Genomic DNA, 23,000 nt, shown 5'->3' with positions numbered 1-23,000 from the left:
AAAGTGCGAACGTTTTTGAATTATCTTTAAATTTTTTGAACGAGTAACGAATTTTTCGTCATGTCTTGTGCTTTTGTAAATAATTTGCAAGACATACTGGTTTTGAAGATTTTCGTGTACGTAAGTAAACATAATATGAATATACGTTATGATCAATAAGTTATTGCCGAATGTATGGTTTTTCTTGCATTATAAATAATGTAATTCAAATAAGTAACTGCAACAATGTTTGATATTCCGTTGATGAATTATAGAATTGTTGCAATTATTGAGAAATGAGTCATAATAACATGAAAAAGTTGCCATGGTTACACTAGTGTGTCTGTTTGATCAAATTTTGAATCACTGCACCTTTTGCTATTCCCAATATACTTTGTAGATATTTTTCTTAGTATTCTAAGTGATACAATCAGTATATTATTGTAAAATTAGTATCTCAATACAATATCATGGCTGTTGAAGGGGGAGATTTTGATTTTTTAGAAGAACGCGAAGATGATGGTTATCAGTCAAGATCGTCAATGCACTACCAGGAGAACGTTTTAATTCCAACCAAGCAGCAATGGATGACGGATGTTGATGAGAATCAATTTAAAATTTTGGATCCTGATGATCCTTTAATGAAAAGATTTCAGGATGCTCTCAAGTCCCATCTTCTCCGTATTGATAACAAGTTATCCGATGAAATTAGTGAACTTGTAAGATATATCACAAGTTTATGAGTATAAATTTATTCATTCTATTCAAGTATTGACTATATGTATTTTTAGGAAGGCGCCATTAAAGATGCCAATAAGACTAGAGAAGATGAAGGTGTTGTTCTGTACGATGTGCAACAAGAAGCTAATCGACAAGAGACAGCCCTTGAAAATTACAAGGATATGTTGGCTGAAGTTATTAATTTGAGAGGAGATATCGAAGATCGTTTGAGAAAAATTAAAGAAACACACAAAAAAATTAATGATGAATTAGAAGATAAAAAGTTGAAAGAGAAAAAGCTGTTGCAAAGTATTGAAAGCCTTGATGCACTGCAGCAGCAGTTTTCTAAATGGGAAAATGAATTAGCTGGAAACTTGACCATTTCTCAGAGAATATCAGAAAAAGATGCTGCTGTAGAACGCGAATTACTCTACCAAAAACAACAAAAAGATTTTGTTTTATACAAGCTAGAAGATGAAGTTTGGAAGCTCCAGAGTGAAATTAAAGATCTTGATGAGCAGTTGCAAATAAAAGATCAAGAAAAAATAGCTTTAAGCCAGACAATTGCTGATGCTAATGCTGATTTAGAAGGATTAGAAAAGGAACACAAGACTTTGTACAGTGCTTGGAACAGTGTTCTAAATCTTATAAGTCAAAGAGATAAGATAAACGAAGAAATTATTATTGAACAAAGGTTTGTAAGCAATCAATGAAATATTTTAATTCATAGTAGCACTATTAGAATATATAATCATTTTTTAACTTTGGTTATTAGGAAAATTCGCGAGTCCTTGCAAAACTTACAAGCACAAGTAGAAAAGCTGAAAAAAGATTCTTACAAGGAAATGGAGAATAATGAACGTCTAACATCTCTACAATCAAGAATCAATGAAGAAATCAAATTGATAAAAAAAATTTCTGACAATGAAAAAGAAAAATATTTAAATTTAGAGTCTAATCTTGTAAAAATTTCTAGACTTGTTGAACAGAGTGAAAGAGAGTTTACCATTGCAGTCACTGTATGTATTCAGATAATTTATACATTTTGAAAAAAAAATCGTTTTGTTCTTCAATTTTTCTGTTTTTAGGAATATGACTCCATACTCAATGAAGAAAAATCTTTGAACAAAGAAATAAGCAAGTTTGAGATTCAAAAACGGGTTTTGGAGGATGATATCTTAGCTAAACTAGATGATAAAGTTACTCACGATAAAGCCGTGAGGTATTTGAATAAATTACTTCATGAAGCAAAGGATTCGATTTTGGAAAATGAATTGAATTTGAAGCGATTCGAAAATTCGTATGGCAAATCCTTATTCGAATTGGAAAAATTAAATTCATTCATTGAAAATGAAAAGTTTGACCTAGAGGCTGTTGTGCAAAAAAATGTTGACAAGCAAAAAGATATTGAAAAACTGCAAACAGAGTACCGAAACTACGATGTATTGCTGAAACAAAAAGAACGGAAAATAGTAATTTTGAACAAAAAAATAGAAGAGGTATTTTTTAATTCTCAAAAATTTTCATTTTCCATTCAAAGAGAACAAATCTAATGATACATTTTTATTTAGATCTTAGCAGTCACAAATAGAGAAGAGGCGAATCCCTTGGATGCTAAAATTACCTCCATGGAAAAAACTATTGACGAAACTGAGGGAAAAATAAAGAAAGCTCAGCAGTTTTGGCTTCGGCAACAAAACAGCATGCTTACTTTGAGTGAACAAAGGGATATACAAATGCAAGACCTTAGCGTCGTTAGTAAAGACATAATGTTGATGGAACAAAAAAATTTTAAACTTGAAATGGAATTGGAAAAGCAGAAGAAAGAAGAAGCAAATATGAACAAGACCACGAATGCTTTACAACAAAAACTTATACAAATCAATCTTCGACTTGCTTCGCAAAAAGAATTGAAAAATGAATTAGAAGATAAGAATAATGTAGCTAAAAGCGAATATGTGAAGTCACTGAAGGATGCAGAAATGGAATTGATAAAGCTTCAGACTGATATCAAACACTTACATGATGAGAAAGTTACTCTAAAGCAGGAATTAAAATCTGCTCAGCAAGAAAGTCTTTCGTGGGAGAAAAAGGTTCAACTAGCAAATGAAACAAACAAATCTTACAAGGAAGAGAGAAATACAGGTGGTGATATAGCTATGATGAAAAGTGAAATACATAAAATGGAAATGCGTCTTTCTTATCTTCGAAAGGCACAAGAAAAACTAGTACAGGATATGGAGTTTTGCATTTCCAGGAGAGACAATATCATTGATGAAGCAATGGCCAGAGAAAAGAAGAATCCAAAAAGCCAACATAATCAGAGAATAGTACTTAGAAAGAGGCTGGATGATCAAAAAGCAAAGATAAAACAAATCACAAAGGTAATTGAGTAATCACTATTAAATAACATTTGTACATTTTACTGAGTACTTGCGCTTTTAGGAGACGAAACAAATCGAAAATAAAATTGGAAACATAGATGCTGAACAAAAAAAATTATTAGACTACTTGAATGAAGGTCAGAAATTACTTAGGCAAAATGAAGATATAGTTCCAGATATAGAAAAGCAAATTATGGAAGCAGAGCTAATAAAGCATCATGTAAATATGATTCTCTAGAATTAATTAATGTATAATAAATAGACTGTTATTTTTATTTTATTTTGGGAATTTCAGAATTTGGAAGTGTTGGTTAGAAAGCAACGTAAAGTTAGTATGCTTCAAGATATGAAAAATGGTAGATACAAGCCAGTGATTAAGAATGAAATGGCCTTGAATGAAGAATGGCAAAATCAACAAGATGTAAATAATCATTTGAAAATAATAATGCAACAAACAGAACATGATTTCCCACTTTTAAAAAATCATATACGAAAAATACTGCTAACTTTACAAACATCTTAAGCAAAACTTATAATTGCATAAGTGGATAATATTTGTAAACTTTTATATTTACATGTATAATACACAAAATTAATACAATTTTTAACATTTTAACAGCTACTTTCATTTTCAACTCTTTGTAATTCCAGCCATCGCACTAAATGATAAGTTCTCTTTCCAGTTCTTATAAGTGTTATATAATTTGGCAATATATGTTTACCAAATTTTATCTTTTCATCAAGATCTGTAACTCTTTTGTAATTAATGTAAAATGCTCCAGCTTTTATCAATCTAACAGCATCACTCTCGCTTTTAAAACATTTAGCTTTCATAGCAAGATCAAAAGCAGTCATATTGCTATCATCAGGTACTATATCTACGATATTTGCACCTTCAAAGGCTGCTGCAATCTGTTCTTGAGACATAATTGACAATGATTCTATCGACTTATCATATAACAATAAAGTGGCATTTTTTGCTGCCTGTAATGCTTCATCTGGAAAATTTAAATATTGTAAGTTAATTTCACTGTAAATTTTGTAGCATTTAGTAGTTTTTTTTTAATATAGTTTCAGTAAAATAAACAGTTACCTCCATGCACTAATAGTGTAACATTTTCGGCTAATATCTGTTGTGCTTTACGGTTTTCTGGACTTTGTCTATGTTCAACCATGATCTGATTGATTTGATTAAGAGGTAGAAAAGTAAAGAGTTTCAAATAATTTTCGACATCAGCATCAGTTGTTCTTATAAAGTATTGGTACATTTGAAAACTGGATGACCTTTTTGGAGATAGCCATATAGCATTACCAAGGGATTTACCAAACTTTTTACCACCTTCTGCAGTTATCAAAGGCAATGTGAAGCCAAAAACATTTAATCTTGCTGTTCGAGAAATCAATTCATGGCCAGCCATGATGTTTCCCATTTGATCACTGCCACCAATTTGAAACCGGCAGTTGTACTTATTCAACAATTGCAGCCAATCGTAGGCTTGGAAAATTTGGTAGGTGAACTCAGTAAAACTCATTCCAGTTTCTGATTTCAGACGAGATTGTACGGAAGTTCTACCTAACATGGTTCCCATCCTAAAATGCTTTCCAATGTCTCTTATAAAGTCAAGAATATTTACATCTTTATACCAACTGAGATTGTTAATTATTTTAATAGGAGGAAGTGGGTACTGCTTATCTTTCCAGAAATACTTTTCATGGTTCTCAAATAGTGTCACAATATTTTTCTTAATAGAAGTAATGTTTGAATTTAGTACATCTTGATCTAAAGCTACTCGCTCATTTGTTCGATGACTAGGATCCCCTATCAACCCAGTAGCACCACCCACAACAGCAATGACTTGGTGACCTCCTCTTTGCCAATGTAAGAGATTCATCAACACCAGTAAATTTCCAATGTGCAAGCTGTCTGCTGTGGGATCAAATCCTGCGTAGACGCATTGGGGATTTTGGTTCACAAGGGTTGACACATGATTTCTATAAGAAGTTATAAAACATATAGTTATAATCATTTCAGCATTACTAAATTTACCAAAGACGCATTTATTGATTAATTTTATTGATTTATTTGTTGTGAACTATATGCGCGAGTACTTACACGCACGTGTCAGGGAATATCTCTTGATACATGCCTCTGTCACTTAGTTTTAATACATTCCTAAGCTTATTTTTCGGTTCTGCAGAATAAAATCTACAAAGTTCTTTAATTTGAAGTAATTTGCCGGGACACCGACGTAACCTTAAAAAACTGACCCCCCGCATTTTTCAAAGATTCGTACACTGCACTGGCGTTCGCCCAATTAATGAATGAATGTCGCAGCTGACAACAAAAACTGTTAGTATTTACAACATTCTAACGGGATGATTTCAATAAACAACAATCTCTTTACATCAGACTCTTGCGGTCATCTCGGACTTTTTGTTTTCACATGCGGCTTGCGCCGTGTGCTCCGAAATCTCGTCGTCTATGCGCATACGCAAAAATATACTCTCCCACCATCATACGTATCAGCTGATTTGTATTTATTCCGTGACTGAACGCATAGTAGTTTATAGTTCATGCGAGAGTTTCACGTTGTTTATTGTTGTATCTTCGAGATTACCTGGGTTAACTCCAATTTCCCCGTGAGACCTGGCGTATATCCCGATTGTATGGGATTTCCACGGGACTGGCTGATAAAGCGCGTATGGGACAATCGATGAAGGACGTAACCTGAAACGCGCATTTTTTGTCATCAAACAAAGAGATTCGGAAATCCTGTGCTGTGTGGCTTGGCTGTGGTCCATCTCGAGTATACTATACATCAGCGTGTGTCTGACGATGGGAGCTGAGCAACTGGTGATCCGACACTCGTTGAGATAAAAAATCACGAGCAGCGTTTAGAGGGTGTATACAGATGTGGATCATTAATGGAAAGAAATAACAGCGATGAAATGTATCAAGTGTTTATCAGCGGATACCGTCTGGCGAACGTATCACATGGAAAGCCCTACTACGTTTACACCGTTGAAATGGTGGACTCAAACAACGGAGCCAGATATCTAATCGAAAAGAGATATAGTGAATTTAACACTCTGCATCGCATGGTAATTATTCTGCTGGCTCAGTTCTGACTCTGCGCTTTTTACCACTGCATTGCTAATAATGAATTTCTTGCAGCTGAAGAAGGACTGTCACACAGCTCCGTTCCCACCCAAAAGAGTGAGGAATTCAAACCCCAAGGTTCTGGAGCAAAGAAGGGCAGCTTTGGAGATTTATATGCAGAAAATGTTGAGATTAGCAAGCACAAAGCAACAAGTACTCAATTTTTTGGGAATCGATGGAGCAAACTCTGAAATATATCACAAAGGGTAAGTATAAAAGCATATTTATGCATTATTTACTCGTTGGATCAACTTATTTCTCATGCATATATTTGTTTCAATTTTAGAATGCAAAAGATTTTCAAAGATGAAAATATTGTTCAATGCAGCTCTCTACAACATCACCCAGTATTAACATTCCAATGTGATCCATATGTTCACGTAAATGAGACTACAAGTCTTCCAGACATTGTGACAAATGGAGTACTTTTGGGTATATATAAATCCTGAATGATTTGTACTAATTGTGTGATAAATTATACAAATAAATTAACTTTTTTAATGTAAATTCTAGACGATTCTTCTGCTTTCATATTTTTTGTATATATTTTTACTGATACCCTATAAATTAACGTATTATGCAGGGAGGGGAAGATAATAATAAACAGTATCAATATTTTCACAATAAAATTGTTTAGAGTGCATATATTTGCTAAATCCTTTTTTATAATTAAAAAATGCGTTTTAATGAGCTGAAGGAGTATTTACAAGTTTCATATAAAAAATTTATTAAAACGCGTGACTTATAAATACGTCTTTCGCATTAATGTCAAATAATACAATTTATAATCGCGATATACTTATAACCAACGAAATTAACAATAATTAGTAATTTTATGTTTACATTACATAATTCATTTATACTATATATTTATCTACAATGTTACTATTGTTACTTGATTCATTAGATTTTTACGAATCTCTATCGTATATAATAATTGTTGGCAGCCCTGGCTTTACTGGAATGTAGCATTTTTGTCAAGTAGTGTGCATTAAATTACACGTACAATCTTGACGTTGCATAATGAATCTCTTTACAATACTATATGCATAAAGTACCTGTTTAAAAAAAGTTGATCGACAAATTCAATCACAAATTTGCAATATGCTCTAGCACAAAAAATTGTCATGATTAATGTTGTCATAAAAAAATTGCATATTTCAATTATTGTAAGCTATATAAATCTGGATGACAATACAATTTAAAAATAGTAGCATTAAATCAAATTTATGCTGTACATACATAATGATATTTGATATCCAAATAGTTATTTAATAAAATGTTCTATATTAAAAACTATGATTTTATAACTATCATATCAATATATATATATATATGTATAACACAAGATATCTTTCTTGTTTTCCCATCACTTTCATACATAAACCATAAAAATGTGTTTAATGATTTTCAAAATCTCTGGTATCATAATACTAAAAATTTCGACCAAGTCATTTTACCATGAAAATTGTCTAATATCTAATTTTTTAGAACTGTCTAATAACTGCCAATAACATTGCAAACCGTCAGGACAATTTTTCAGTTCATTAAAAAAAGCACGCATTGGTGCTTCATTTGCAATAAAGTTTTTGTTTAACAAGTAACATTACAATCAAGTTCATTTGCACAATCGAAATCGCTTTTTCGGCAAGACTACCACTACCTATTTACAAGTTTGTCTGCTTTTTACTTGCCTTCATATAATAATTTCGCGCGCGTTATAGATTTTTATTAAAATTTTGATCGCATCGACACAAACAAAAGAATAGCTCTTGTGATTATTATTTATGCACCCTGTTTCCTATAGGATCTTGCAAACAATCGGAAGTTATTAACAGATCCTCCCTGCGGAATTCGTTCAATTAATTTTAAGTATATTTGTTGCGTATTTTAGGTAACTGACGGGTTCAATGCAGACTACCTAATTCATGGTTGACGTATAATGTCTTTATAGTCTTGTGCGTGTATGCTTTGCTTGAGTAAAAATATTGCATGTATTAGAAAAACTAGAAGTCAGAAATTTAACAGTACGCTTTACTGTAAATGAGCACTTGAGTAGCAATAGCCAAACAAAGAAATATTTACAAAAAAAAGTTTTAGAATGCTCATTTTGTCAATTGTAATTGAAATCATACTTAAAATAAAACGAATTCCGCATCATTGTATGGAAACTTCTGCAAAAAAATATCCATTGATTGATCATTTTTACGAGCTATACGTAATTTGCGGCATAGAAATCAGAAAAACAAACGGAACTTGCGTTCTCGTCATCGTTGGGCAAAAATTTGCATTAAATTCATCGTTGTACAACTTAAATATATATTTATATATGTGTGTACGGTGTGCACACTTGTTCGTACACTAAATCGCTTAACAAGAGTATTTTATTCAAAGACAACGTAGTCTATCATTTCAGTCTCCTACGCAAGTAAAAAAAAAACATTCAAGTTGGCATGCAAGTAGAGAAGTCGCTTTTCGACGAAATCATTCATTCCCGCTCCACTGCAATGTAATGGAAAAAGTTCTAGCATCGGTATACAATGATGCTCCATATATTCCATATTTCGCCATGATTTTCATATTTTGTATTATATCACAAGCAAACAAAAATATATCGATAATTATTATAATTCATTTTCTCTATCTGTTGCCCCTTTACATTTTTCTTTGCTCACCAGCTTTTCAGTTTATTTTTTTATAAAATACATCCGAAGCTGCTTTTGCTAGCCACGATTACATGTTGTTCTAACGGCCACTAGTGCATAACAACTTCAGACTTTATCTACTCTTTATTGTTATTTTTTTTTTGTTCTTCACTCTATAACACTCTCTAAAAAATGAAAATGAGGCACTTGCCCAAGTCCCTCGCAAACTTGCATTCTCACGATCGCTTTTTCTCATTTCTAGTTCTTTGTTTTTATTAGTATTATTTTGTTTATAATCTATGTATATTATAGATGAAAACGCCAACAAATACATATGGAAGGCACGCCTCGACTGCGACTGCGAATCTTAGTTTCTACGCAACGCTTTTTTCCTTATCGTGGGTAATTTTTTGTTTCTTCTGGATCTAAGCACCTAACAGGCCACTACTAAGAACACACTCCTCTAATCTTATCACATTTTTAGTAACATCCTATCGTTTTCGTTCTTGCTCGCTTTTATTCTCACGCTCATTTTCCGTCTCGCTGTTTTTTGTTTTCTTTCTGTGCCTAAATTTTCAACCAATGATATCTAACTTTATGCATAATAACAGAAAAAGCTGGTCAAAGCTTGGTTTAGAGATTCTTTTTCCATCCTTAGTTAATACGTATATATGATTTTTAACTGCGTAATGACGAAACTTCGTGTTTAGATTTTACATTCGTTCGACGTGTAATATAAAATTATATTCTAGAGATTCCTTACTCGTAAAAACGTTCATTATATTTATTTTCGCAAGTTTTATTTCGCTTTCTCTTTCTCTCTGTTTCATTCTCGCGACTCGTATCAAGCACAGCTTTCCGCGAACGTCCGACATTCTCGTGTTTCACTTATTTTTATACCGTAAAGGAGAGTAGTGTCGGATGCACTTAACTGGAAGTGTTTTTTCGAGTGGTCGATGTCAGCACCTCGACGACATTTCGCGAGTGTAGCACGTTGCACCGCGAAGGGCTGGGACTATTCATTTATCGAATTACAATTTGCTTGGCGCTTCATCGAACATGCAAACAATCAAAGATCGAAGCGTCCAAGTATGTCAGAAGAGTTCACATCGTAGTTTTGATATAATAGAGAGCATTTAGTAAGTCGAAAGAACTGCGGGAGAAAAACTTGCAGTTTTCGAGCGTTACAAATTGATGCTTTAATATTCAGTAATTTGTACATCGATAAAGTGACGCAGTTCACAAACGCAAGTCTCGCGCACAATCGTTTTCAATGCAATATCAATAATAAAAATCTCGTTTGTATATTGAAATATTCGAATATTGAAGCACGTATTCTTATACTGACTTATACAACTCGTCGGCTCGAGTATTTGATACCCGAGGTTTCAACTGCTGGAGTATCGTGGCATCGTTAATAACGTTTAACAAATACAATTTACAAATTTCGAAAATTGGAAGAAATGACAATAGTGGCAGCGTTTGGATATCACTGTTACAAAAATACCTCTACCGCTCGAATATTCGAACATTACAGAAACGCGCCGGCTTCCAGACGCAACATCCTCGCTTGAGCAAGGGAAAAACAAGACCATCGAAGATTAAAAAAAGAAGCAAACAAGAAGACGTCCCGAGCCCAGAGCAAGTCCGAGCGAGCGACGTCCCGTCGTGATCGGGCGAAAGCTCTGCTCCGCCGCTATTATATGTATTAAACAAATACTCGCACTGCTCTACGAGAGAAAGTTGGTGATGTCGTTTCTCGTGTTGAACTTTGATTTGTTTCTCCTGCCGGTGGTCTGAGTCTTGACAGGCGGCGGCACGTAGCTGTCGCGCTCGATACGACCCAGCTCGAGGCTCGACCGATTGTGGAAGCCGGCTTGGTGCTGGTGGCTCAGCGGCGGAGGCGGCGGAGGAGGCTGTCGGTACGGGAAGCGCTCGTTCTCGGCGACAATCTCCTGGTACTCGTCGGACTCGTTCGGGTAGAACTTGGACTGCTCGTTGCTGCTCTCGTAGCGCGCGACCAGCCTCATCATATCGTTGAAGTTGGGCAGGAACTGCGGGTTGAACATGGACGACTGTTGTTGCTGCTGCTGCTGCTGCTGCTCGGTGGGTAGCATGTACTGCTCCGCAGGCAGTGACTGCTGGGACTGCTGCTCGTAGAAGTCGTCGCGCGCGTCGACGAGAAGACCGGCCGCGTTGAGCCGGTCGTAGTCGAGCTCGAGAAAGTCGTCGGGCTCGCCGCGGCGCTGACCGGCCTCGTAGTCGAGGTAGGCCTCCTTGTCCAGGAGCTGCTGCTCGTTGTTGGCCTGGGATTCCTGGAACTTGGGCAGATAGGCGCTTTCATAGTTGTGCAGGTAGCCGAGTCGCTGCTCCTTGTCGAGGTCCAATTGATGCTGCTGCTCTGGCTGGGGCTCTAGGTTGTTGTCGGAACCGCTGCCGACGCTGCTCTCGCTGCCGGAAATCGTACAGGGCGCAGAAGAGGAGGGCTTGCAGCGACCGTACGGACTATCATCGGAGCCTGAAAGACAGGACCTCGTATTAGATTTATCGTAAGAAGAGCTTTTTCAAGATCGAAGGAGGAACACACGTATACTAACCAGGGGAGCTGGAAGCCGGCGCTGGTTCGGGGGGCAAACCTCAGACGGCCTGTCGCCGTCTGTATCAAATATAAGTCTTCTTGACCTTCTGCATGGGCTTGTTCTCGGCCGAGGAGTTGGCGTTCTTGCCGTTGGGGTTCTTCGGAGGCACGTTCAGCACGAGGTTGATGGATTTGTTGTTGAAGCCGGGCGACTCGGTCGTCTCAGTCAGTCGATTGAGCTGTTGGCGTTGTTCGGGCGGCTCGGGGTACGGAGCGCTGCGCAGTCGCTGCGAGAACCAGAAGCCCGAGGCGAAGCCCGCTATCAGCGAGAAGAAGCAGGTGCCGATCAGAGCGCCTGTCAGGGTCTGCGCCGAGTAGACTACCGGCGTCACTGTCACTCCTACAAGAACGTTGATCAGTTAGCTCAGCCTGCTTTTTCATTCTTTCGTACACTACTGTACTAGCTAAACAGTTTATTATACGCTACGTCCGGTCATATTGCCAATCGTCAAATTCATCGATTACGTTACCTTGCAGAAATTCAGAAACTGACATTTTTCAAAATATATTTATTCCAGCATTATTGTTAGTATTACAGACATTGACATTTATGCAAGTGGATTAAAACGTCGATCAATTAGAAAACGATATACAACAACAATGTCCAATGGTATTAGCCATGTGTAATAAATGTCTCGACGAAGTCGATGCAAAATGAGCAGTAATTCAGTATACCTCTTACTGTGGACAATGGCTGAACAATAACGCAGGTCAGTGCGAACCACACACACAGACGGAGAGCTTTTCAGGAGTTCGTTTAACGAACGCCCGCAAGCTACGAGGGTTTTGACGATCGATGACGTAAAAAAAAGTAGAACAAACAATGACACCCGGCCCGCACCAAGAGGATAAAATTAATGCGTGACGATGAGAAGAAATAAAGGGAAACTTTGCCGATCTCTTGCCCGATATCTCGAAAATCCTCGTGCGCAGGTCGTTGCTCCTACAAAGAGAAATGGTTTACCTTGCGGCTCGTTCGCACGCGGCTGAGTGCGACTGTACTGATTGTCCCGGTCCAGCTCGATGATGATCTCATTGTCGCGCTCGTCCGGCTGTTCGCCGCCGCGGCCGATGTGGGCCGGTACCATCGGCTGCACCGTCTTTGCCATCTCTGAAGCAACATTCACTAATTGACAGGGACGCAACGAGATTATGGCTGTGCCTTTTTCTTCTTATGTTTAATGCAATAATGTGCAGCTTATGTGTACTTTACAGGTGGCGCGAGGTTAGAGCGTATAATATTGTATGCATATTTATGGCTGTTAATGGAGGATGCGGGAAAGAGAGAGAGAGAGAGAGAGAGAGAGAGAGAGAGAGAGAGAGAAAACGAAAGCGCACAACAAAATATAACACATATTATAATAACGTTATGCGCGCGTGAGAGAGATTAGTGGCGCGAAGCGTTAAAAAACTCGCACGGTGAGTTGCGTATGCGCAATTGCGGATTCAAGCTTTTTAACGAAAATTTCAGAATAAATTTACAGAATTAACAAGCCCGAGAGAGAATGCAGAGCTGCAACCGTAAGCGCGCGTAATTCTTTACGAGTCAAAGATTTGTTCGCATGTGAAAAGCCGCCGCGCGAGCTTTAAAAAGTCTTTTTCTGCCCGCCAGTGCAAGAACCAGAGATTACAACTTTAACTCCCGGCTCGCCGCGATGCGAAATAAAATTTCTCGAGTCGCTGAGTTTAGCTTTTTCGAAATCTTTCGCTCCGCCGGAACAATATGCGAAATGCAACTTTCGCAAAACTGCGTATCTCTTATACAGCGAAAATGTCGCGGAAAGACAATTCGGAAAAGCAATTTACGCAACTACGCATCAGTCGGCAGAGTAATCGCGAGGCTCACCTTGCTCGTAGCCGCAGCCCTTGTGCTTGCCGCTGCTGATGTTCTGGAAGAGCATCTTGTCGGCGTCGCTGTCGTGGAGTCGAGTCATCACGGCGACGCACTGGCTGTGGGCGGCGTCCCAAGCGCAGTGTGGGTCCTGGAGAGCGATGCAGCTGGCGCAAGAAGCCGCGAGCGGCGAGTCGCAGTGGTGCAGCGGAACCGCGCGGATCTCCGAGTCAGCTATCACGACGAGCTTGCTCGCCTCCCCCGCCAGGTGCACCACCTGAAGGTCCTTCACGGCTTGGCCTGAAACGTTCGGTCATCGTTGAATGAGTCGCAAATTGCGGCGAGTGGATAATAGGCGGGCAATTTCGTCCTCCGCCGCGTATAATTGCCTTTCTCCTCTCGACTTTTTGCTCTCCGTCGAGCCATACGAAATAGAAACTAACGAGGGTATATATACACGTGTACGTACCGTATTTGAGAACCTGAACGTCGCTGACGATCACCTGATTGGAGTCATTCCTCGATACCGGGCTCCTCGTGTTGAGGGCCTTCATTACCCGGCCGTCGTCTGCGAAAGTCGAACGAGGTATGAGAAAAAAGTCTCGGTCATTAGTCGGGGGAGGAGAGAAGGAGAGCGGGAGGTAATGGTGATTGGGGGTGCCAGGGACAATGTCCCGTTATGTACAACTCACCAGTTCCGATGTAGAGCACGTCGTAGAGCTTGCCATCCAGCGCCTTCACCTGGGGATCCACCGCGACTTTGGTGAATCGGTAGCTGCAGAACAATGAGTAATCCCATTAGTCGCTATACGCATTGTTTGCTTCTCGCGCCAACAATTTTCCGGGCATTAAAATTCATAAGCGTCCGATTTTCAACTCGTAATTATACACGGCGTGCCGAACCGAAGAAGCAGCAACTGCGCGCTGCTCTCTCGCGTGCAAATTTGAGAAACACTAACTCGAAGTTCCCTCGCGCACGAATACACAAAGTCCCGGAAAGGAACTGTCACTCGCGGCGCAGTCGTATAACGAAAGTTAAACTGCCTGCCGGGGCAATAAAAAAGAGCGGGGGATCGGCGGATGATTAAAATTTTCCCGTGGTTTTAGCCCGGCGTAACGTCTCTCCTTATACTTAATTAAACTCTTGTTGAAAATTAAGTTTACTATCCGCGCGCGCGGCTAAGTACTCTCTCTCTCTCTCTCTCTCTCTCTCTCTCGCGCGCGCGCGCGCGCTGTCATAGCGCGGCAAGGAAATAACTCTCCCCGAAACTTTTTAAGCAGCTTTTAAGCAGACTTGCCCGGTGCTTCCGTCGAAGCTGTACACAGATGAAATTAGAGAGCGAGCGAGCGGACTAATTTTATCATTATTATACGATGAGCTAGCTCACTTGTAAGTGACTTTGGTGACGACGGGCATGCCGAAGAAGGTCTGCACGGCGTCGTCCATGAGCGGATGGGACTTGACGAAGTTGACGGTGATGTCGGGCAGAGTGCGCGAGTCATTGACGCAGGCGCCGGGCCGTGGCTCGGGAACCTTCTCCGTGAGGACGCGGAGCCAGTTGCTGTTGATGGTCTCCTGCTCCTTGAAGGCTCCCTGGAACACCTGGAGCACGTCGCTCATGGAGAAGGCGCAAACGGCCGAGCCGCCGATCGAGTTCACCGGCGTCGTGAAGACGCCGTAAATCAGCTGGGCGTGAGACTCGTTGTACACGCCCTCCGTCACGTCGCTCGTCGACTCTGTCAACAGAAAAAAGAGAAAGACGCATCAGCGTATCATACTTTCAAATGCAATAAGCCCTGAGTGCAAGCCGGCTGATCTATGCGTCTCTCGAGGGCTTGAATCAATTTGCCGCATGTGACTTTTGTTGCTTTTACATGTATAATGAAAAGGGAAGCTTTGGCTGATGAAAGTGTAATCATAAACATTACCAAGAAACATTTCGGTTCGCCGCTCATTAATAGCAGGCGCAATAATTATTCTCGTTCCTCCCACCCCATCGCGCGGTACGAGAGAAGAAGCATTTTTATTAAGATTTTTCGCTCGATTTTTTTCTCTCCCCCGCTACACACCTAGCACACATAGAAGCTCGGGCCGCGAGCGCGCGCAGCGCCATAAATCACGACAATATTTCCTTTTTAGGATAATGTATTCTGCGGTTGTAAATTTTTCCGACTCTCCGCTACTGCTGGGGAATCGTTACTTTTTTTTACGACTCGCGTCCGCCGGAAAAAGCTCTCGCCACCTTACGCATCAATATCCAGCGCGCGACAAATTAAGCTGCTATCATCGTCGGAATTTTGTCCCGCTGATGCATCGAACGGGCCGATTTCGGACGAAATTCGATTACAAGCGCGCGGATCGAACGTTATTCGCGCTCGCGCGACGTAACGGCTTTGTATTATATAAAGCGTCGCGCGCGCTTTTTACGAGCGAGTCGACGATATAAATTTTTATTTCAATTCCGAAACGACGCAGACGCAATAAAGCATCCGCCGCGACGCAAACACCGCGTAAAACGCAACGATCGGGTCCATCGAGTCGACGACGATGTAATTAACATAATGAATTACAGCCTGCTGCAGGCGCGCTGTTTTTTTTTCATTTATCATCCAAGCGCTGCACTACAATGCAGAGCCTTTACGGTCGATCGAGGTGTTCTTCCTCCGTAGCGTAGCTGTATAATATAATATAAGATCAGCGGCAGTAAAAAAGCGGCTGCCGATATCTCATCGGGCGAGCGCGTGCTCCCGTCGTTCGGCCGACGCGCAGTATACTCCGGGCCGGCGGCCTGATGAAATTTCGTTTTACACGGCGACTTATACGAGACCCGCGGGGAATCGGCGACAGCGTGTATATAGGCGAGCGCGCGTCGAAAAGCTGCAGCAGTAGCGGCGCGGAAGTAGGTGGGCACTAAAAAGTTGAAAGCTCTCCGATGCGCTTAGAGAGAGAAAGAGAAAGAGAGCGGCGGCGCTGCTGCTGCAACGGGGACACGTCCCTTTTTCCCCGCGAGGGACTACTTCATAACCGGTAAAAGCTTCGTGCATGTAGGTAAAGTAATGCGCCGAAAATGGCTGCTGGACTCTTTTTTTTACCCACCGCCCCTGTCGCCGCCGTCGACCCTTTGGTCTCTTTGTGCAGTGTGTGCGGCGGATCTTTCGGTTAGCTGCCGCGCGGCGTTCTACGCGGCCCTTCGCTTTTTCTCTCCGCAACATTTTTGCGCTCGTTAGCGCGCGGGCGAGCGCGTGCAGTTTTAAAATGGAATTCGCTGCCGGAGATATTCGTCGTCCCATTTTTTATCCTTTCGGAAGAATTTTTTCCCTCGACTGCGGATATGCCCCCGATGAACCGATGGATCGAGCCTCTGCGCCCACGTACGGGTGTGTGTGTGTGTGTGTGTGTGTATAAACTGCGCAGGAAAAGAAAAGACGAAGAAGAATAAAGAAGCCGAGGAGGAAATCCGAGAAAAGAATGCACTCAGCAGCAGCCACGGGTCACGAGTGGCAAGAGGATTTATCGTGACGCCGGCGCGGCACATGCATAGATTTTAATTTAAGATTCTCCCCGGCGGTATAGCGTCTCTCGCGCCCGTTCTACGCTGAATCACGGGGCGTTCGCGCGCATTTTTCGTCCGCATATCCGCGAGCTCTTATGCGTATACATACGCGAATATGTATATAGATAAATCGGCGACCGGATAAGGGACGGGAGGGAGGGGGCTTTGAAAATCCGCGCCAAAAACGCGCGCGGCGGACATATGCGGGCGGTGGAAAATCCGCTGGCCAGGCGCCAGGGCCGACGCTGCACCTGGATATTGCGTGCCAAACCGAGCTCCAGGCCGAAACGACGGGGCCACTGTCGCGATTCTTTTATTTTTTCCACGGGCTTTTACGGCTGCTTTTTTCGCGATTGGGGATTACTCGGACGGCTGGGCGCGTACATTTTTTTCCGCGGATCACGTCGACGCTTTTCTTTGCAATTGTTTTTGCATACACCATTCAGACGGAGTACTTGGGCCGTTTCTACGTAACAACGTTAGAGAAATGCCGCGAAAGATCTCTTAATTTGCGCGGGGTCGCTTTTCAAGTCAGCGGGCTGCTTTTTCTCTCTGCGTCGATCTCGCGCGGATTAAAATTCGCGCGCGCGTCAAAGCAGCGGCTTTCCACGAAATTGTCCGTTGCCAAGCGGAAAAACTCGGCAAACATGATCACCACGCACAGGTCTGAAATAATTTCGCGGGGGCAAAGCTCCGCGCGAACACCTACACATATAGGTATATACCTGTATACGGTGTTAGCGGCGGCGCAGCTGAGGTCGCTAAACTTGTCTTCTCCCTGACGCGGCGCGCAGCGATGCCTCTGCGAGAAGCCGGAGAGAAAAAGTGCACGGCATATACACAGGGGCCATGAACGCCGCGGCTATACAAAAGAGAGCCGCTCGATTGAGCAAACTCGGGCTGAATACGTCGGAAAAATAGCGCCACTTTAAAAGCTCTCGCGCTCGTTATATTCCAGCGCGCTTTTTCGCCCAACTATACCTGTACTATGGTTTCGCGACGGTATAGGTACACAACTTTTCGATCTCGAATCGTCGCGTAGGCGGCTGACCGAACTCGGCCGTTACTACTCGAACGCGTTTTTCCAGCTGCATCTAGAAATCTCGCCGCAGCGCGTGATACATAGTCGAGCGCCGGCGGGTTAATTCGGATGAAGCGATATTGTCGCGGGCGGGCGGCCGCTTATTCGTATGCATGAGACGCGCGCCGGAGGCCGGGAATTGCCGGCGTCTCTTGCGATAAGCTACGTACCTATATGTATGCACACACCAACACAAGCCAGCATATTATACATATAGGTGTGCGTGCGCGACTACGGCGCGCATCTGTCGCCTTCTGCGCCGCAATACGTACGGGAGACACATTTTTCGGGCTGCCTTTTTCTTTCGGGCCAGATATGTAGGTACGCGTCGCGCATAAACGAAGTCTCCTTTGCTGCAAGCTCGCGTGTTTTTCGCAGCGTCCAATCGATTTTTCCGCGCGGGTAGAAAATTAACTCGGCGCGCAAGCGACAATCGTCGAGCGAGTGAAAAGCGCGCGGCCTATTGTGCAGCGCGAAAGCAGCTCTTATCGAGTGCTATCTGGAATAAGAAGGAAAACTACTATTATAGGGGGCTGCGCGACTTTGTCGAAGTTCGATCGGTCCGCGAGTAAAGCGCGAACGCGCTAGTTCTTCCGGGACGAAAGCACATATACGCGCCGTGTAGAGTAATCTCATTGGCAGTAGGGTGATCGGAATTTCCGTGAAAATTCCCGCACCATTTCCCACTGGCTGCGGCGATGGATGTATATATAGTGTGAAAGGCGAGTATTATAGTCGTGTACTGCGAAAGTTCGCCGCTGGCTGCAGTTCTACCACGGCGGTATATGTAGTGTATAGAAAAATGTGCTTAACTTTCCGACTTATCCGCCGCGAGAGAGAAGATTCGATTTCGCGCGAAGAGCGCCTTCTTGACTTTTTGAGGGAGGAGATAAGACGTGCCCCGGTGAGGAACTGTATCCGATACGTATATATAGCCGCTGCTGGTGTCGCTATTTGGTTTCTGATAAATCGAGGAAACTGTGTGCGGTGGAAATTTGTTTGCAGCTGTGTATAATATTGGAAAGGAAGTCCACCAAGTCGTCGATATTATCTAGGCGAATTCGCGATACTTTCATCGCTCGTCAGGTTCAAAATCGGGAAAATCAATTCATTGATTGTCGATAATAAATTTAACCGCAACGATTAAACTTGTAAAACATAGTATTAATATTACAATTTAACCTCACCAAACGCGATAAAATTTTCGCGGTCCGACAAGAATTTCAAAACGGTTAATTAAATGCGATCCCGTCGTTCAAACTTGCCGCGCTTTGTTTCCAAAGCCGCGCACATATCGTATGTAGGATACTGCATAGAGAAAGAGAGCTGCGTATACGAAATTTAAAACATTGGCGCGCTCGCCCGAGACAGCTCGAATCCGCGCTGTCCCTCGAGTTTTCTATTTTTACGCGAGTTTTCGCCATTGCGAGAAACTGTCGGATGCGCGGCGCGCATTGTCGGGACTTTGCATATAATTCTTTAAATCCCATTTGACGTTGCGCGCTCGCCCGAGAGCTGTGTGGAAACGTCGAGCTCCGGCGTGGCACTTCGACGCTGCTACCTCGGCATTATCGTGAATTCGCTCGAGCAGGAAGCGAGGCGAGCAGTAGTGCGCGGGAGAAAAAAAATTTATCTCCTATTGGAAAATCGAAATTCCATCAAATTTGAGTAGACTGCCGCTGTTGCTTTGAATTTTATAGTCCTCCCGGGCTGTGCGCTCGCGCACGGGGAAGCGAAGGAAAGGTTAATCCTGTATTATTGGAATTTTTCCCATTGTTGCGCGAAAATTGTGGGGGCGGCTCTCGCGATCCGGAGAGTATATGCTATTCGTTGGAATATACAGACTCAAGCGCCGCGATTTCGCGAGTTTATATATCTTTTATAATAATTACTCGTTATAGACTAGCGCTGTGTGTTTTGTGCGCGCGAACTCGAAACCGCACTCAGCGCGTAATGCATTAAGTACGAGGATGCAACGCGGCGGAATGAAATGAAAATTCATTAAGAGGCGTCGTCGATTTCGCGTAGCTGTTTGTAATTAAAATGTAGAATTTTACGTTAAACAGCGGGCTTCCGGCAAATTTTAAAGCTTATTACTACGAAGTGCGCGCGCAATTATTATCTGCTAATGCTCGTGCTCGCACAGACAGGGAAAGCTCGAAATCGACGCGTGAAAATTTAATAAAGCGCGCGGAAATACGCGGTGTCTATGTATGTGTGGGTGTATAATAATGCTGCTGTACTTACGGATTTCGTTGAAGTAGAACGGATAATCACCGGGCACCGAGCAATTGAGCCTGGCTTTCAGGAAGCTCGTCCACCTATCGCCGAACGCATGGGGACCGCCTTTGTCGTGTTTGCATACCCTCGCCACTCGCGAGTAGACGGCCTGCAAAATCCAGAGGCGGCTTTATGTAGCTTAGTCCAATGTGTCTGTCTGTCTCTCTCTCTCTCTCTCTCTCTCTCTCTCTCTCTCTCTCTCTCTTTCTCTCTCTCTCTCTCTCTCTCTCTCTCTCTCTCTCTCTCTCTCTCTCTGTACGTGTATGTGCGGTGCAGAAAGGGATGGGAAAATGTACGGGCAGGGACGGGACACATTTTGTGTTTTAGTGCATGCAGGCGTACAGCTCGTTTGTTTGCTCCTTGTGCAGTCTCTACAGCTATAGGTATACACCTGTGTGCAGAGAGACGACAATTTTATTCGGAGAAACGACGCCCGCTTGCACCATGTTGATATAGGAAGGTTGATTTTGAGGAAAGTGCCTGCATGGATTCAAACTCACCTTGCCGCAGTTCATGTACTCGACCGCCGTCTCGCGGTAGAAGAAGTAGACGTAGTCACCGTAGGTGAAGGAACTGACAAAGTTCGGACCTGAAATCAGCGCATCGTCGGGAATTATTTCATGAGCATTATTCGCGGAGAGCTCGGGGCGCGGTAACTCGATAATTATCGCACCAGCGGCGCGTAAATGCACGCGAGAGTAGCGTGAAAATCTCTCAGCGCCCCCGCTATCTGGCCGAAATCCAAGCTGACCGAAAGAGAGAGAGAGAGAGAGGGAGACTAACTATCGAAAGCCTCTCTCATTCTCTCTCTCTCTCGCGGCTATCGGGGGAATTTTCATCGGCAGCTGCGCGATAAGAATCGCATTACCCGGCTCGCAGAGCAGCCGCATGCAAATGCCTGCTGCTACTGCTGCAATCATTACGCTATCTGCGGTCGAACGACGCGAGCTCGGGATTGTGCCGACCTTTCGGGCTTTTTCGGGGGCTATTCCGGGCCCCCGAAACCGTAAGCTGGCTTTTTCCCTTCGATCGACGCCGCATTAACGAGACAACAATTCCTTACCGTTCAGTTGATTCAGGTCCGAGCGCTCCGTGCGGATTTTCTCGCGATGGATGAGCGGCTCCCCGCCCGAGGAATCCGAGAACGTCGCCGCGTACAGCTGGCCATCTGTGAATAGAAAAAGAGGGCGGAATGAGGCTATGAACGAAACGAATGGGGTTAATACACCGTTTGGGGTAGAGAAAAAGGAGCGAGTGCAAAAACAAAAGAAAAACGCGCGCGCGAAATTGAATCCCACCAATAACAAACAAGCATAGTTTTCGCTGCGTCCACACACACATAGCGCGCAGTGCGCAAAGGAGGAGCTTTGTCGGGAGAAATCGAATTTCGAACGCGCGGACTGCCGGATAAATTTTCCGCTGGATAAATACGAGCGGATGATGAAAATAAAACAAGCGTCAATCGTCCGCTTTTTTACATCGCGGGTGTTATTGTTTCGCGAATTTTTTTTTCCTTTTATGAAAAAAAAAGAGAGAGAGAACGTCTGTTTACCGAAGAGCATCCGGCGGGATGTACGCATTGTTTGTTCCGACGAATTACTCCTATTCGACGGAGAGAGAGGAAAAAAACTGACGAATGGGAAGTTTTTCAACGCTTGGCATGATAAAACCATTGCTGCGGAGAGAAACGACCCGATGATACAGATCGAATGCATAACGTAGTGTTGCCGATTGAAAAAGCATTTTTCGTCCCGCGTGTACAAAGGGATTCCCACGTTTGGATGTCGAGCAGATTCTTGGAAAATAACGCGACAAACGCGCCGATCAACATTACACCCGGCCCTCACCGACGATAACGAGCGCACGACAACAATAAAAGAGGAAGCTTGAAGCGAGTCATCGATCAAAGCGCTCTCGAGCCGCACTCGAACAAGAGCTGCGAAATACATCATACCTTCCGCTTTCATGCCTCCGCGGCGTTATTTATGCACGATATATGCGATGAATATACGTATGTACTTGTACGCCGGGAGGGCGAGAAAAGAGCAAGCGCCTCACGTACATTACAAGACCTCTCTTCGCGCGCGCATTTAATGCGACAGCCGGTCGGCGCGACGCCGTCTAGCTTTTATACACCAGAGCAACAGCGCCGGACCGTAGATTTGTAGCCCAGACCGTAAATCCGTCCTCTTGCTCGCCCCCACTATACGTACGGCTGCAAGTGCATCTCTCGTCGCTGCGCTATGTTATCGCGCGTATTTTTTCCCGGGGAATTTTGGCTTTTTTCGATGATCCACGTCATAGATCAATGACACGTCAGACGCTCCAATTACACATTCAGACGCTCGCCGGGTTATATTTACATTCAATATGGACGTCTATCAATATAGAAAAAGTGACGGAGAAAGAGAAAAGGGAAAAAATAGAAGATCCGCCTCTGGCAGCTCGGAATTCGCGTGCGCAGCAACGGCAGCAGCCGAAGCAATTAGACGAAACGCAGAGGCGCTCTCAATTATTTAGAATGACGCGCGGTATTCCGGTCGGCGCTTTTTTCTCCCGCACTCTCTCTCTCTCTCTCTCTCTCTCTCTCTCCCGCGCGATGAGCTGAAATTCCAACGGCAACGGCCGACGTAAATATTCCAATCGTCGAATTAATCGCGCCAAAAAGGCTCGTCACTCCGTTTCTCGCGTCGCGTAATGAAACGAATTTTTGAGCTGATCGAATTAG

General features: G+C 42.8%; 5 protein-coding genes across 10 annotated transcripts in view; 2 read left to right on the top strand and 3 right to left on the bottom strand.

The window, feature by feature from the left end:
* The first annotated feature begins 3 nt into the window (after nucleotides 1-3).
* Nucleotides 4-3,699, top strand: LOC100123575 (coiled-coil domain-containing protein 40-like). Of its 3 annotated transcripts, none has more exons than XM_016989372.3 (8): nucleotides 4-120; nucleotides 484-698; nucleotides 771-1,393; nucleotides 1,475-1,718; nucleotides 1,788-2,198; nucleotides 2,271-3,083; nucleotides 3,145-3,303; nucleotides 3,379-3,699. In XM_016989372.3, exons 2-8 carry the CDS (start codon nucleotides 522-524, stop codon nucleotides 3,604-3,606), a joined length of 2,655 nt encoding a protein of 884 aa, XP_016844861.1. In that variant the 5' UTR covers nucleotides 4-120; nucleotides 484-521; the 3' UTR covers nucleotides 3,607-3,699. The 3 variants fall into 3 exon arrangements, with proteins under 3 accessions (XP_016844861.1, XP_016844862.1, XP_001607230.2); XM_016989373.3 differs by having other exon boundaries at nucleotides 33-116; XM_001607180.5 differs by lacking the exon at nucleotides 4-120 and having other exon boundaries at nucleotides 277-698.
* Nucleotides 3,581-5,565, bottom strand: LOC100123580 (tyrosine--tRNA ligase, mitochondrial). The gene is made up of 3 exons (XM_001607186.6): nucleotides 5,197-5,565; nucleotides 4,177-5,075; nucleotides 3,581-4,081 (listed from the first exon to the last, which is right to left on the bottom strand). The coding sequence occupies exons 1-3, from the start codon at nucleotides 5,358-5,360 to the stop codon at nucleotides 3,696-3,698; spliced, it is 1,449 nt and encodes a 482-aa protein (XP_001607236.2). The 5' UTR covers nucleotides 5,361-5,565; the 3' UTR covers nucleotides 3,581-3,695.
* A 43-nt stretch (nucleotides 5,566-5,608) lies between these two features.
* LOC100123585 (sorting nexin-24) lies at nucleotides 5,609-7,302 on the top strand. The gene is made up of 3 exons (XM_001607192.5): nucleotides 5,609-6,185; nucleotides 6,259-6,449; nucleotides 6,530-7,302. The coding sequence occupies exons 1-3, from the start codon at nucleotides 6,009-6,011 to the stop codon at nucleotides 6,690-6,692; spliced, it is 531 nt and encodes a 176-aa protein (XP_001607242.2). The 5' UTR covers nucleotides 5,609-6,008; the 3' UTR covers nucleotides 6,693-7,302.
* The window catches only part of LOC100123597 (semaphorin-1A), a 174,579-nt gene continuing 158,437 nt past the window's right edge, over nucleotides 6,859-23,000 (bottom strand). For 2 of the 4 annotated variants that reach the window (XM_031932025.2, XM_031932026.2), the window contains exons 7-16: nucleotides 21,336-21,440; nucleotides 20,773-20,861; nucleotides 20,240-20,381; nucleotides 14,746-15,094; nucleotides 14,050-14,132; nucleotides 13,827-13,925; nucleotides 13,373-13,657; nucleotides 12,491-12,652; nucleotides 11,486-11,866; nucleotides 6,859-11,406 (exon numbers count right to left, since the gene is read on the bottom strand). In XM_031932025.2, the coding sequence (XP_031787885.1) occupies nucleotides 11,550-11,866; nucleotides 12,491-12,652; nucleotides 13,373-13,657; nucleotides 13,827-13,925; nucleotides 14,050-14,132; nucleotides 14,746-15,094; nucleotides 20,240-20,381; nucleotides 20,773-20,861; nucleotides 21,336-21,440 (1,631 nt within the window). In that variant the 3' untranslated portion in view covers nucleotides 6,859-11,406; nucleotides 11,486-11,549. The remainder of the gene's footprint in view (nucleotides 11,407-11,485; nucleotides 11,867-12,490; nucleotides 12,653-13,372; nucleotides 13,658-13,826; nucleotides 13,926-14,049; nucleotides 14,133-14,745; nucleotides 15,095-20,239; nucleotides 20,382-20,772; nucleotides 20,862-21,335; nucleotides 21,441-23,000) is intronic. The other 2 variants (XM_031932027.2, XM_031932028.2) reach the window with 2 other exon arrangements.
* On the bottom strand, nucleotides 10,619-11,400 carry LOC103318021 (nuclear transcription factor Y subunit beta-like). The gene is made up of 2 exons (XM_008219080.1): nucleotides 11,395-11,400; nucleotides 10,619-11,335 (listed from the first exon to the last, which is right to left on the bottom strand). Exons 1-2 carry the CDS (start codon nucleotides 11,398-11,400, stop codon nucleotides 10,619-10,621), a joined length of 723 nt encoding a protein of 240 aa, XP_008217302.1.

The sequence above is a fragment of the Nasonia vitripennis genome, chromosome 5, assembly GCF_009193385.2.
Source record: "Nasonia vitripennis strain AsymCx chromosome 5, Nvit_psr_1.1, whole genome shotgun sequence".
Classification (NCBI taxonomy): Eukaryota; Metazoa; Arthropoda; class Insecta; order Hymenoptera; family Pteromalidae; genus Nasonia; species Nasonia vitripennis.
The sequence above is the reverse complement of the archived record's forward strand: the minus strand, read 5'-3'. Positions and strand labels throughout refer to the sequence as shown.

What these genes read in the sequence shown, in the direction of transcription:
- LOC100123575 (XM_001607180.5), top strand. Translation starts at nt 450, where the DNA reads ATGGCTGTTGAAGGGGGAGATTTTGATTTTTTAGAAGAACGCGAAGAT. An exon ending in GAAATTATTATTGAACAAAG is followed by an intron (nt 1,394 to 1,474) that starts GTTTGTAAGCAA and finishes TTTGGTTATTAG; the next exon opens with GAAAATTCGCGAGTCCTTGC. An exon ending in CAGAGCTAATAAAGCATCAT is followed by an intron (nt 3,304 to 3,378) that starts GTAAATATGATT and finishes TGGGAATTTCAG; the next exon opens with AATTTGGAAGTGTTGGTTAG.
- LOC100123580 (XM_001607186.6), bottom strand. Translation starts at nt 5,360, where the DNA reads ATGCGGGGGGTCAGTTTTTTAAGGTTACGTCGGTGTCCCGGCAAATTA. An exon ending in ATATTCCCTGACACGTGCGT is followed by an intron (nt 5,076 to 5,196) that starts GTAAGTACTCGC and finishes AACTTCTTATAG; the next exon opens with AAATCATGTGTCAACCCTTG. An exon ending in TACACTATTAGTGCATGGAG is followed by an intron (nt 4,082 to 4,176) that starts GTAACTGTTTAT and finishes TAAATTTTCCAG; the next exon opens with ATGAAGCATTACAGGCAGCA.
- LOC100123585 (XM_001607192.5), top strand. Translation starts at nt 6,009, where the DNA reads ATGGAAAGAAATAACAGCGATGAAATGTATCAAGTGTTTATCAGCGGA. An exon ending in TTAACACTCTGCATCGCATG is followed by an intron (nt 6,186 to 6,258) that starts GTAATTATTCTG and finishes AATTTCTTGCAG; the next exon opens with CTGAAGAAGGACTGTCACAC. An exon ending in TCTGAAATATATCACAAAGG is followed by an intron (nt 6,450 to 6,529) that starts GTAAGTATAAAA and finishes TTTCAATTTTAG; the next exon opens with AATGCAAAAGATTTTCAAAG.